The 12111-nt window shown below is 35.2% G+C and overlaps 1 protein-coding gene across 1 annotated transcript in view; it reads right to left on the bottom strand.

The window, feature by feature from the left end:
• LOC129275768 (uncharacterized) overlaps positions 1-12111 on the bottom strand; it is an 87449-nt gene that overhangs the window by 14097 nt on the left and 61241 nt on the right. Inside the window, exons 17-19 of the mRNA XM_064109102.1 lie at positions 11137-11385; positions 7683-7931; positions 2057-2311 (exon numbers count right to left, since the gene is read on the bottom strand). Coding sequence (XP_063965172.1) covers positions 2057-2311; positions 7683-7931; positions 11137-11385 — 753 coding nt within the window. The remainder of the gene's footprint in view (positions 1-2056; positions 2312-7682; positions 7932-11136; positions 11386-12111) is intronic.

Genomic DNA, 12111 nt, shown 5'->3' with positions numbered 1-12111 from the left:
GATAGATTTTCGCGATCTTTTTGCATAATTTTAAAGAACTGAAGGTGCTGCTGGCCTTAAAAGGGCAATCAAATAGCAATATGAATTATTCATCAATTTTATTGTGAAATTTATGAAATTTACATAGATTTTGACTGAGTAAATGACCTTGAGTAACTCAACATAGTAACCCTATGACTTCTATTAATGACCAAAACTTGTGAATGTGCATTTCTCGAGAACTTCAAAATGGGTGAATTTCGAAGCTCGATAGGAAAAAATCAAGCACATGAACCTACTTTAATTTTTTGGATATTTGGAATATTTAGGTGCTGAGGTACCTCTGTGCAAATGCATTTCATACATGCAGATTCAAGACGCGTAGGGCTTTCTGCCTAAATGTACGTTGTCATTGCAGATCAGGGCTGCGTCTTACAAAGAGTTGCAATTGAGCCAATCAATCGCAACTATGGAAAGCCAGCAAAGTCAATTAAATGCATCATTGTTTAAAAAATTTCTGGATATGAATGTATATCCATAAGTTCGTTGATTTCTTGACAATTTGGTGTGTTCTCCTTTGTTTACAAAGGACATTTTGCAAATTTTCCTGTATAAAAAATTATGACACTGATTGATTTTCATAGAGTTACGATTGATTGGATCCATCCTAACTCTTTGTAAGACGGGGCCCAGATGTGCATTTGAAAGGATTTTCCTTTCGCTTCAAAATTTTTTCTCTTATTTTCATAGATTAACAGACGGTTAACGCCTCGTTTAAAGAGCATCTTTCTTTCACCTCATGTGAAATCTTGAATCATCGCACTCATGCCTAATTGCTATTTGTATGCTATACATTTTTTTCTTTTTCTTGCAGGCCAAATTTTTGCTGCCTAATCCCTGCTAACAAAATGCTTCCTTTTCTCACACGATGTCAGTGATCCCGAACTAGTGGTAGCCATTCATGAGCGCTTATCTCTGATTGGAAAACAGCACTCTTGCTGCTAGGACGTAGATCAAGCACCATCCTTAGCTTAGCCAGGTTTCTTTCTTCACAGTGATTCTTGTTCCCCCCCCCCCCATGTTCACGCTTCATACAACAATGCTTGGTTAACCCTGCTATTTTCAAGGGCCAATTGGCCCAGAAAGAGTACTAAATCTATAATATATGTGTTGATACCATTATAGAGCATTGCATTTTTCACAATACTAAAGCAGTTCTGGAGACCCCCATTATAAGACCAATGTTTAGTTCCAGAGCCCCCAGCTTTCCTTTTTTGGTGCCGCACATTGGTATCATTTCATAATTCGAGTATCCCCCCCCCCCCCAGGCCATATGGTTCTATTCTAGTAATGGGTAGCCCAATTTGCAAATACTCAGTGAGAAATTAAAGTGCACTAAAGCTTAACCCCTGATCATAGTGCCAAAATTGTTTAATATTGATGGTTGGATAGGGTTTCCTTGCATATGGAAATAAAATAATTATCCCCATCGAGCCTGTGAGTTTGAGCAGTTTCCCATCTTCCTTTCGACCTACATGTGATGCTTTGTTTCCATATCGCATGTCGCATGACCTTGTTTTTAAGTTTTGCATTGGCTAGTGGTTTAGGCAGCTATTGTTGCTAATTTGCAGAAACCTGAGAACGGCAACCTACCCTAGGTATATCGGCACTGCGCATGATTTTGTTGCACAATAGACATTCTTAGGCGTATGCGGTAACTCGAAATGGCAGCATTTTATTTGTGAGTGAGGCAAAACGAGGAAAGGCGAGAAATAGAACCATGTATTCTGCTTTTACAGGTTTCTTCTGAAATTTCGGAAAAAGACTATTCAATCTCCCACCATAGTTGCTTCAGCTGCCCTGCAATTTGACTTGACATCTAAGGATTCATGATAACTCACCTTATTTTGGGATTGGCTTTTAAATCCAACTTTAAACCAATAATATTTGAATTTCTGTTTTATATCAATATTACCTGGCTGAATAGAATACTTTTTTAATGTCTTGTAAGCCCAAAATTTCCATGAACCCTCCTCCCTACATCAGTACGCCAGTGAGAAATAGAATTATCACTTACCCTCAATGGTGACAGTGTATGTTAAAGTATCACTCAATCCAGCATCATCTGTGCAAACTGCAGTGATGTCACACCCTCCGATACCAAAGTAACCCTCATTAATGTTTAATACAACCTCAGGATCGGCATCAATGGTATCGATGCACCCTGGAAGAGGTACAGGTACTCCACCTTCACTGAATCTTTTGTAATGTTTCCCTTTATCAGTACAAAATGTCAGCTCGGTTGGCTCTGATAGTGTTGGCTTTTCACAGTCTGTAAAAATAAAAGTTTACCAATATCAGTTTTGTAAGAAAGCATGCCGGAGGAAAAAAAGAAAAACCTCTAATATAGATAAATGCCATTAGTGGTAATGATTTCAAAATGAGTTCGAACAAAATCCAATCGAATGAACACCTAGGTGCACGCATGTATACATGAATAAAAAAAACATTTGTCAAAGAATTTTGTTTTGGATGAATTGTGTATTATTGCTGAGAAATTGGCAAAACAACAAGAAATTTGAGCACAACGTTGTAACTTTTTACCCAGCAATAATAATGCACTGTCCATCATGTGATTATTTGTGATGTTCAGTGTGAACATTGTTTTTTTCAGCTGAGATTTCATGATTTCTCAAAGTTCAGTTGATAACATAATATACATGTATATGTATATAAACCAGATCAAGATCTATACTGATATAGTGACAATTGACTTTGGTTTAACAGACTTTCTCCTCAAATCAGTGTCTCATGCAACTACTTGCACTTATCTTTGTTTTAATGATTTAGAGTATCAACCAAAAACAAGGAGCAAATTCTCTTACAGTACATTTCCTCTCAAAATTTTTCATTTCTACACAAAAGAAATAAGTTGTATAGTAATATTTGTCTATATGAATGCTATATGGAAAACAAATTAGAAAGCCATGTTGGTCCACTTAAGTTCACTTATAATTTTTTTTTTTCAGACAATTCAGGTTCCAATGTTGTTGAATCCATTTCGGTCCAAAAGTGTATCCCCACCTAGAGCTATATGTATCATATACATGTAAAGCAAACAAAATTGAAATTGGTCAACAAATGAAGGAGAAAAGGCATTTTTTTTATGATTTATGAATAAATTTTGCATTAATTAGTATAATTTTCTAGTCATATTTCAAAATTCTGTGTGGAAGTTTGGTGACCCTCATGTAGCTATACCAGATGGATGCCCCCCCCCCAAAAAAAAAATAATAATGAAGAAGCATTTATTTGTGATTATGAAAAAAAAATCAAATAAATTCGCATAAGTAATTTTCTACTGAAAATTTCAAAATTCTGTGTAGAACTTGATTAACCTTATGTCCAAGTTTCATGACCTAGGTCCATATACTTTCTAAGTTATGATGTCATTTCAAAAACTTAACCTTAGGTTAAGATTTGATGTTGACGCCGCCGCCGTCGAGGTCGGAAAAGCGGCGCCTATAGCCTCGCTCTGCTATGCAGGCGAGACAAAAATTATATGAGCCTAGGTTATTTGAAGTTATCGCGTTTACAAGGAACAGTTAACGGACGGACGGACAGACAGACCGACGAACACCGAGCGTGATACCATAATACGTCCCGTCAAGACGGGCCTATAAAAAGAAAGGAAGGGAAGATGAATAAATTTGTGACCGACAAAATAAAGGAGAGAGAAAAAAGAAAAAAGGAGGAAGAAAGAAAGAATGAAGGAAAGAAAAATATTTCCTTCGTTCTTTGAAAGACAGAAAGAAAGAAAGAAACAAACAAACAAAGAAGAAAAACAGGAAGGAGGAAGGAAGGGAGGGAGGGAAAGAAAGAAAGAAAGAATAAAAATGAAAAATATAATAAAGAATGAAAGAAAGGAGGAAAGAGAGGGAGGAAAAAATGAAGGGAGAGAATAAAAAAAAGAAAATGGAAGGAAAGAACAAAAAGAAAAAGGAGAGGAAGGAGAAGGAAGCAAAAAAAGTAAAGGAAAGAAATAATGAAGGAAATACACAAAAGGAAATTTGATAAAGACGGCAGGTAAGAGAAAGAAGGTAAGACAGACTAGAACATCAATGATGTGGAGCTCATCAGGCATCTCGCAACGAAATTTAACACAATTTTAATTTCAGCCCAGTTGACACTGTAGTGAATCATATTGGTGACATAAATTGAGGATATAGAATTGAAATTGACGAAGAAATGACATAGAAGCATTTTTTGTGATCTATGAATAAATTTCATATAAATTAAGCATAAATAACTTTCTAGTCAAAATTTCTTAACTCTGTGTAGAACCTTGGTGAACCTAATGTAGCTCTCAGATGGAACAAAAATAATCAAAATCAATTACAAATAAATAAGTAATTTTTTTTGGAGTTTTGAAAATATATGAATAAACTAGAGATGCTCGGCGGGTCGCGCAGCCGAGCACATGTATCCCCCGAACCCACTGCGTCATCCATCATTGCGATATATAGAGCTCACACAGAAATTTGACAAATAAATACAATTATCATGGCGACAATGACCCTAGCATGCAGGTCCCCCAAGCCCATCTACCATCCAAGTGTGGTTGAAAAGTGACTTATGATTGCAGAGAAAGAGTCTTGCATGTAAACTTCAACGTTGACATGAAAATGACCTTTGACCTTACCATGTGACCTCTGACTGCAGCATAACATGCAGGTTCCCCAAGTCCATCTACCATCCAAGTTTGGTTGAAAAGTGACTTACGGTTGCAGAGTTGGATGTCATAATACAGTCTTGCATGTAAACTTTAATGTTGACCTAAAAATGACCTTTGCCCTTACCATGTGACCTCCGCCCACACCAAAATCGATAGGCGGCTTTGCTATACCATACTCGACCTTCATGATAAATTTCAAGATGATCGGAGAAGAAATGCAGCTGATAGAGTGCTCACAAGGAAATCTCTGCGGCGGCGGACGCGGTGCGACGAGGCCAAATCCATAGTATCCTCCGAACTCTGTTCGGGGGATACAATTAGCATATTTAATGAATTTCAAAATTCTGTCTTGAAATTTTGTATCACCACCTCGAGCTATCATATTAAGCAAACAAAATTGCAATTGATCAACAAATGAAGAAGAAAAATAATTTTTTTGTGATTTATGAATAAATTAGCATAAATAATTTTCCAGACAAAATTTCAAAATTTTGTGTACAAGTTTGGTGAACCTCATGCAGCTCTACCAGATGGAAGAAACAAAAATCAAAATCTGTCAACAAATAAAGAAGAAGAGGCATTTTCTGTGATTTATGAATAAATTTCTCATAAATTAGCATAAATAATTTTCTACTGAAAATGTCAAAATTCTGTGTAGAAGTTTGGTAAACCTCATGAAGTTCTACCAGATGGAAGAAAAAAATTCAAAATCGGTCAACAATTATAGAAGAATAAGCATTTTATGTGAATTTTTAAAAATATGAATAAATTAATTTTGCATAAATTAGCATAAAAATTGTTCAAGTCAAAATTTCGAAATTATGTGTAGAAGTTTGGTGAACCTCATGAAGCTCTATCAGATGGAAGGAAAAAAAAATCAAAATCGGTCAACAAATAAAGAAGAAGCATTTTATGTGAATTTTTAAAAATTTGCATAAATTAGCATAAAAATTGTTCTGGTCAAAATTTCAAAATTCTGTGTAGAAGTTTGGTGAACCTCATAAAGCTCTACCAGATGGAAGCTAAAAATTCAAAATCGGACTACAAATAAAGGAGCAGAAGCATTTTTTGTGAATTAAAAAAAAATGTGCATAAATTAGCATATTTAATGAATTTCAAAATTCTGTGTAGAAGTTTTGAATCCCCCACCTAGTGCTATCATATAAAGCAAACAGAATTGAAATCAGACTTGAAATGGCGAAGAAGTAGCATTTTGAAATTGTGGACGGACGACAGACGCCACGTCACGGCATAAGCTCATCTTGCCCTTCGGGCCGGATGAGCTAAAAAATGAACAAAGAGAGAGAGAGAGAGAGAGAAAGGATCAGGAAAGACAGATAGGATATAAAGATAGATGGAACAAAAAAAGGGCAAGCAGGAAGGATGAAGAATAGAAAGATAGAAGGATAGAAAAGAAAGAAAGAGGAAAAAATTTCAAACTTCAAGCAAACAAAAACAATCCAATCGTCTAACAAAAAATATAATGATATTTGGTGTTATTTTTAAATATTTTTTAAAATTTTAAAAACTAACATGTTTTGGAAAGAATAAAATTTCAAAGTGAAACATTGTCAACTTAAAAATTAGATGAAACATCACGGCATCATACACAACAAGACTCAAAACCAAAGCTGAAACAAATAGATCTACTTAAGAAAACTCAATAACTTTTACCTCCGCTTACATCTCCAAATCAGTAATCTGAGAATCCATAATATAATCATCCAAATTTCCTGCCGATTTTGAGATTATTTCGGTGGAAAAACTGTTTATCATGTCATTGTTTGCACCAATTGAATCTGCTACGGCCATCCTTCATGCCTAGCTAGGCTGCCACAGGCAGGAGGCCAGTTCAATTGCAATGTATTGGGCTAGCAAGAAAATCACCACAGAACTGGCAAAAGTTTAGTTATCAATTTTATTGTTGTCTCTGCTTCGTCATATGTTGGTTATTTGATGAAATATGTCACATTTCAATGTATTAACTACATTTTGTTCAATATTATGAAATATGGGACAGATAGGCGTCCTGGGAAGGGTTGTCGGGAAAAAGGAGCAAAATACAGGACGTCTGATCACCCTGGCTGTTGTGATCTGCTCAGCTCAGCTGGCTCAGATTCGATTTTATGTACAATTGACAAATGGAAAAGCTCGTGCCCGAACCATGCGCAGTGCGTAATTACGAATTGGCTTATTAGTGGGTAGCCCACTTTGCAAAAACTCAGTGAGAAAAGAAAGTGCACTATTAAAAAAAGCTTAACCCTTGCTTTTTAAGTTTCGCATTGGCTAGTGGTTTAGGCAGCTATTGTTGCTAATTTGCAGAAACCTGAGAACGGCACCCTACCCTAGGTATATCGGCACTGCGCATGATTTTGTTGCACAATAGCAGAGCTGCCAACCTGAACACGAACATTTCAGTATTTTAAATGCTGAAAATCAGTATTTTGGTGAGGAAATCAGTATTTTGAAAGAAATACCATAGCACAACAAATAAGACTGAATCTACAGAAATCAGTCTTTTGCACGAAACCATCAGTATTCTTCTCATTTTCAGTCCTAAATACTGAGAATCAGTACTGGTTGGCAGCTCTGCAATAGACATTTTTTGGCGTATGCAGCAACTTGAAATGGCGGCATTTTATTTGTGAGTGAGGCAAAACGAGGAAAGGCGAGAAATATAACCATGTATTCTGCTTTTACAGGTTTCTTCTGAAATTTCGAAAAAGGACAATTCAATCACCCACAGCTGCCCTGCAATTTGACTTGACATTTAAGGATTCATGATAACTCACCTTATTTTGGGATTGGCTTTTAAATCCAACTTTAAACCAATAATATTTGATTTTCTGTTTTATATCAATATTACCTGGCTGAATAGAATACTTTTTTAATGTCCTGTAAGCCCCAAATTTCTGTGATCCCTCCTCCCTACATCAGTACGCCAGTGAGAAATAGAATGATCACTTACCCTCAATGGTGACAGTGTATTCTAAAGTATCAGTCAATCCAGCATCATCTTCGCAAACTGCAGTGATGGTACGATCTCCAAATGAAAAGACACTGTCGTTATCATCCAATGTAACAGCAAGATCAGTATCAATAAAATCGTTGCACACTGGAGAAGGGAAACTATCTCCACTGAATGTTTTGGTTCTTCCCCCATCATCAGCACAAAATTTCAGCTTGGTTGGCTCTGATAGTTTTGGCTTTTCACAGTCTGTAAAAATAAAAGTTTACCAATATCAGTTTTGTAAGAAAGCATGCCGGAGGAAAAAAAGAAAAACTTCTAATATAGATAAATGCCAGTAGTGGTAATGATTTCAAAATGAGTTCGAACAAAATCCAATCCAATGAACACCTAGGAGCATGCATGTATACATGAATTAAAAAAAAATATTTGTCAAAGAATTTTGTATAATTGCTGAGAAATTAGCGAAACAACAAGAAATTTGAGCACAATGATGTATCTTTTTACCCAGCAATAATAATGCACTGTCCATCATGTGATTATTTGTGATGTTCAGTGTGAACATTGTTTTTTTCAGCTGAGATTTCATGATTTCTCAAAGTTCAGTTGATAACATAATATACATGTATATGTATATAAACCAGATCAAGATCTATACTGATATAGTGACAATTGACTTTGGTTTAACAGACTTTCTCCTCAAATCAGTGTCTCATGCAACTACTTGCACTTATCTTTGTTTTAATGCAGCTGATCCATAGTATCCTCCGAACTCTGTTCGGGGGATACAATTAGCATATTTAATGAATTTCAAAATTCTGTGTTGAAATTTTGTATCACCACCTCGAGCTATCATATTAAGCAAACAAAATTGCAATTGATCAACAACTGAAGAAGAAAAAACATTTTTTGTGATTTATGAATAAATTAGCATAAATAATTTTCCAGACAAAATGTCAAAATTCTGTGTACAAGTTTGGTGAACCTCATGCAGCTCTACCAGATGGAAGAAAAAAAATCAAAATCTGTCAACAAATAAAGAAGAAGAGGCATTTTCTGTGATTTATGAATAAATTTCTCATAAATTAGCATAAATATTTTTCTACTGAAAATTTCAAAATTCTGTGTAGAAGTTTGGTAAACCTCATGAAGTTCTACCAGATGGAAGAAAAAAAATCAAAATCGGTCAACAATTATAGAAGAATAAGCATTTTATGTGAATTTTTAAAAATATGAATAAATTAATTTCGCATAAATTAGCATAAAAATTGTTCAAGTCAAAATTTCGAAATTATGTGTAGAAGTTTGGTGAACCTCATGAAGCTCTATCAGATGGAAGGAAAAAAAATCAAAATCGGTCAACAAATAAAGAAGAAGCATTTTATGTGAATTTTTAAAAATTTGCATAAATTAATTTCGCATAAATTAGCATAAAAATTGTTCTGGTCAAAATTTCAAAATTCTGTGTAGAAGTTTGGTGAACCTCATAAAGCTCTACCAGATGGAAGCTAAAAATTCAAAATCGGACTACAAATAAAGGAGCAGAAGCATTTTTTGTGAATTAAAAAAAAATGTGCATAAATTAGCATATTTAATGAATTTCAAAATTCTGTGTAGAAGTTTTGAATCCCCCACCTAGTGCTATCATATAAAGCAAACAGAATTGAAATCAGACTTGAAATGGCGAAGAAGTAGCATTTTGAAATTGTGGACGGACGACAGACGCCACGTCACGGCATAAGCTCATCTTGCCCTTCGGGCCGGATGAGCTAAAAAATGAACAAAGAGAGAGAGAGAGAGAGAGAAAGGATCAGGAAAGACAGATAGGATATAAAGATAGATGGAACAAAAAAAGGGCAAGCAGGAAGGATGAAGAATAGAAAGATAGAAGGATAGAAAAGAAAGAAAGAGGAAAAAATTTCAAACTTCAAGCAAACAAAAACAATCCAATCGTCTAACAAAAAATATAATGATATTTGGTGTTATTTTTAAATATTTTTTAAAATTTTAAAAACTAACATGTTTTGGAAAGAATAAAATTTCAAAGTGAAACATTGTCAACTTAAAAATTAGATGAAACATCACGGCATCATACACAACAAGACTCAAAACCAAAGCTGAAACAAATAGATCTACTTAAGAAAACTCAATAACTTTTACCTCCGCTTACATCTCCAAATCAGTAATCTGAGAATCCATAATATAATCATCCAAATTTCCTGCCGATTTTGAGATTATTTCGGTGGAAAAACTGTTTATCATGTCATTGTTTGCACCAATTGAATCTGCTACGGCCATCCTTCATGCCTAGCTAGGCTGCCACAGGCAGGAGGCCAGTTCAATTGCAATGTATTGGGCTAGCAAGAAAATCACCACAGAACTGGCAAAAGTTTAGTTATCAATTTTATTGTTGTCTCTGCTTCGTCATATGTTGGTTATTTGATGAAATATGTCACATTTCAATGTATTAACTACATTTTGTTCAATATTATGAAATATGGGACAGATAGGCGTCCTGGGAAGGGTTGTCGGGAAAAAGGAGCAAAATACAGGACGTCTGATCACCCTGGCTGTTGTGATCTGCTCAGCTCAGCTGGCTCAGATTCGATTTTATGTACAATTGACAAATGGAAAAGCTCGTGCCCGAACCATGCGCAGTGCGTAATTACGAATTGGCTTATTAGTGGGTAGCCCACTTTGCAAAAACTCAGTGAGAAAAGAAAGTGCACTATTAAAAAAAGCTTAACCCTTGCTTTTTAAGTTTCGCATTGGCTAGTGGTTTAGGCAGCTATTGTTGCTAATTTGCAGAAACCTGAGAACGGCACCCTACCCTAGGTATATCGGCACTGCGCATGATTTTGTTGCACAATAGCAGAGCTGCCAACCTGAACACGAACATTTCAGTATTTTAAATGCTGAAAATCAGTATTTTGGTGAGGAAATCAGTATTTTGAAAGAAATACCATAGCACAACAAATAAGACTGAATCTACAGAAATCAGTCTTTTGCACGAAACCATCAGTATTCTTCTCATTTTCAGTACTAAATACTGAGAATCAGTACTGGTTGGCAGCTCTGCAATAGACATTTTTTGGCGTATGCAGCAACTTGAAATGGCGGCATTTTATTTGTGAGTGAGGCAAAACGAGGAAAGGCGAGAAATAGAACCAAGTATTCTGCTTTTACAGGTTTCTTCTGAAATTTCGAAAAAGGACAATTCAATCACCCACAGCTGCCCTGCAATTTGACTTGACATTTAAGGATTCATGATAACTCACCTTATTTTGGGATTGGCTTTTAAATCCAACTTTAAACCAATAATATTTGATTTTCTGTTTTATATCAATATTACCTGGCTGAATAGAATACTTTTTTAATGTCCTGTAAGCCCCAAATTTCTGTGATCCCTCCTCCCTACATCAGTACGCCAGTGAGAAATAGAATGATCACTTACCCTCAATGGTGACAGTGTATTCTAAAGTATCAGTCAATCCAGCATCATCTTCGCAAACTGCAGTGATGGTACGATCTCCAAATGAAAAGACACTGTCGTTATCATCCAATGTAACAGCAAGATCAGTATCAATAAAATCGTTGCACACTGGAGAAGGGAAACTATCTCCACTGAATGTTTTGGTTCTTCCCCCATCATCAGCACAAAATTTCAGCTTGGTTGGCTCTGATAGTTTTGGCTTTTCACAGTCTGTAAAAATAAAAGTTTACCAATATCAGTTTTGTAAGAAAGCATGCCGGAGGAAAAAAAGAAAAACTTCTAATATAGATAAATGCCAGTAGTGGTAATGATTTCAAAATGAGTTCGAACAAAATCCAATCCAATGAACACCTAGGAGCATGCATGTATACATGAATTAAAAAAAAATATTTGTCAAAGAATTTTGTATAATTGCTGAGAAATTAGCGAAACAACAAGAAATTTGAGCACAATGATGTATCTTTTTACCCAGCAATAATAATGCACTGTCCATCATGTGATTATTTGTGATGTTCAGTGTGAACATTGTTTTTTTCAGCTGAGATTTCATGATTTCTCAAAGTTCAGTTGATAACATAATATACATGTATATGTATATAAACCAGATCAAGATCTATACTGATATAGTGACAATTGACTTTGGTTTAACAGACTTTCTCCTCAAATCAGTGTCTCATGCAACTACTTGCACTTATCTTTGTTTTAATGCAGCTGATCCATAGTATCCTCCGAACTCTGTTCGGGGGATACAATTAGCATATTTAATGAATTTCAAAATTCTGTGTTGAAATTTTGTATCACCACCTCGAGCTATCATATTAAGCAAACAAAATTGCAATTGATCAACAACTGAAGAAGAAAAAACATTTTTTGTGATTTATGAATAAATTAGCATAAATAATTTTCCAGACAAAATGTCAAAATTCTGTGTACAAG

The sequence above is a fragment of the Lytechinus pictus genome, chromosome 14, assembly GCF_037042905.1.
Source record: "Lytechinus pictus isolate F3 Inbred chromosome 14, Lp3.0, whole genome shotgun sequence".
Classification (NCBI taxonomy): Eukaryota; Metazoa; Echinodermata; class Echinoidea; order Temnopleuroida; family Toxopneustidae; genus Lytechinus; species Lytechinus pictus.
This window is presented reverse-complemented; position numbering and strand designations above follow the sequence as displayed.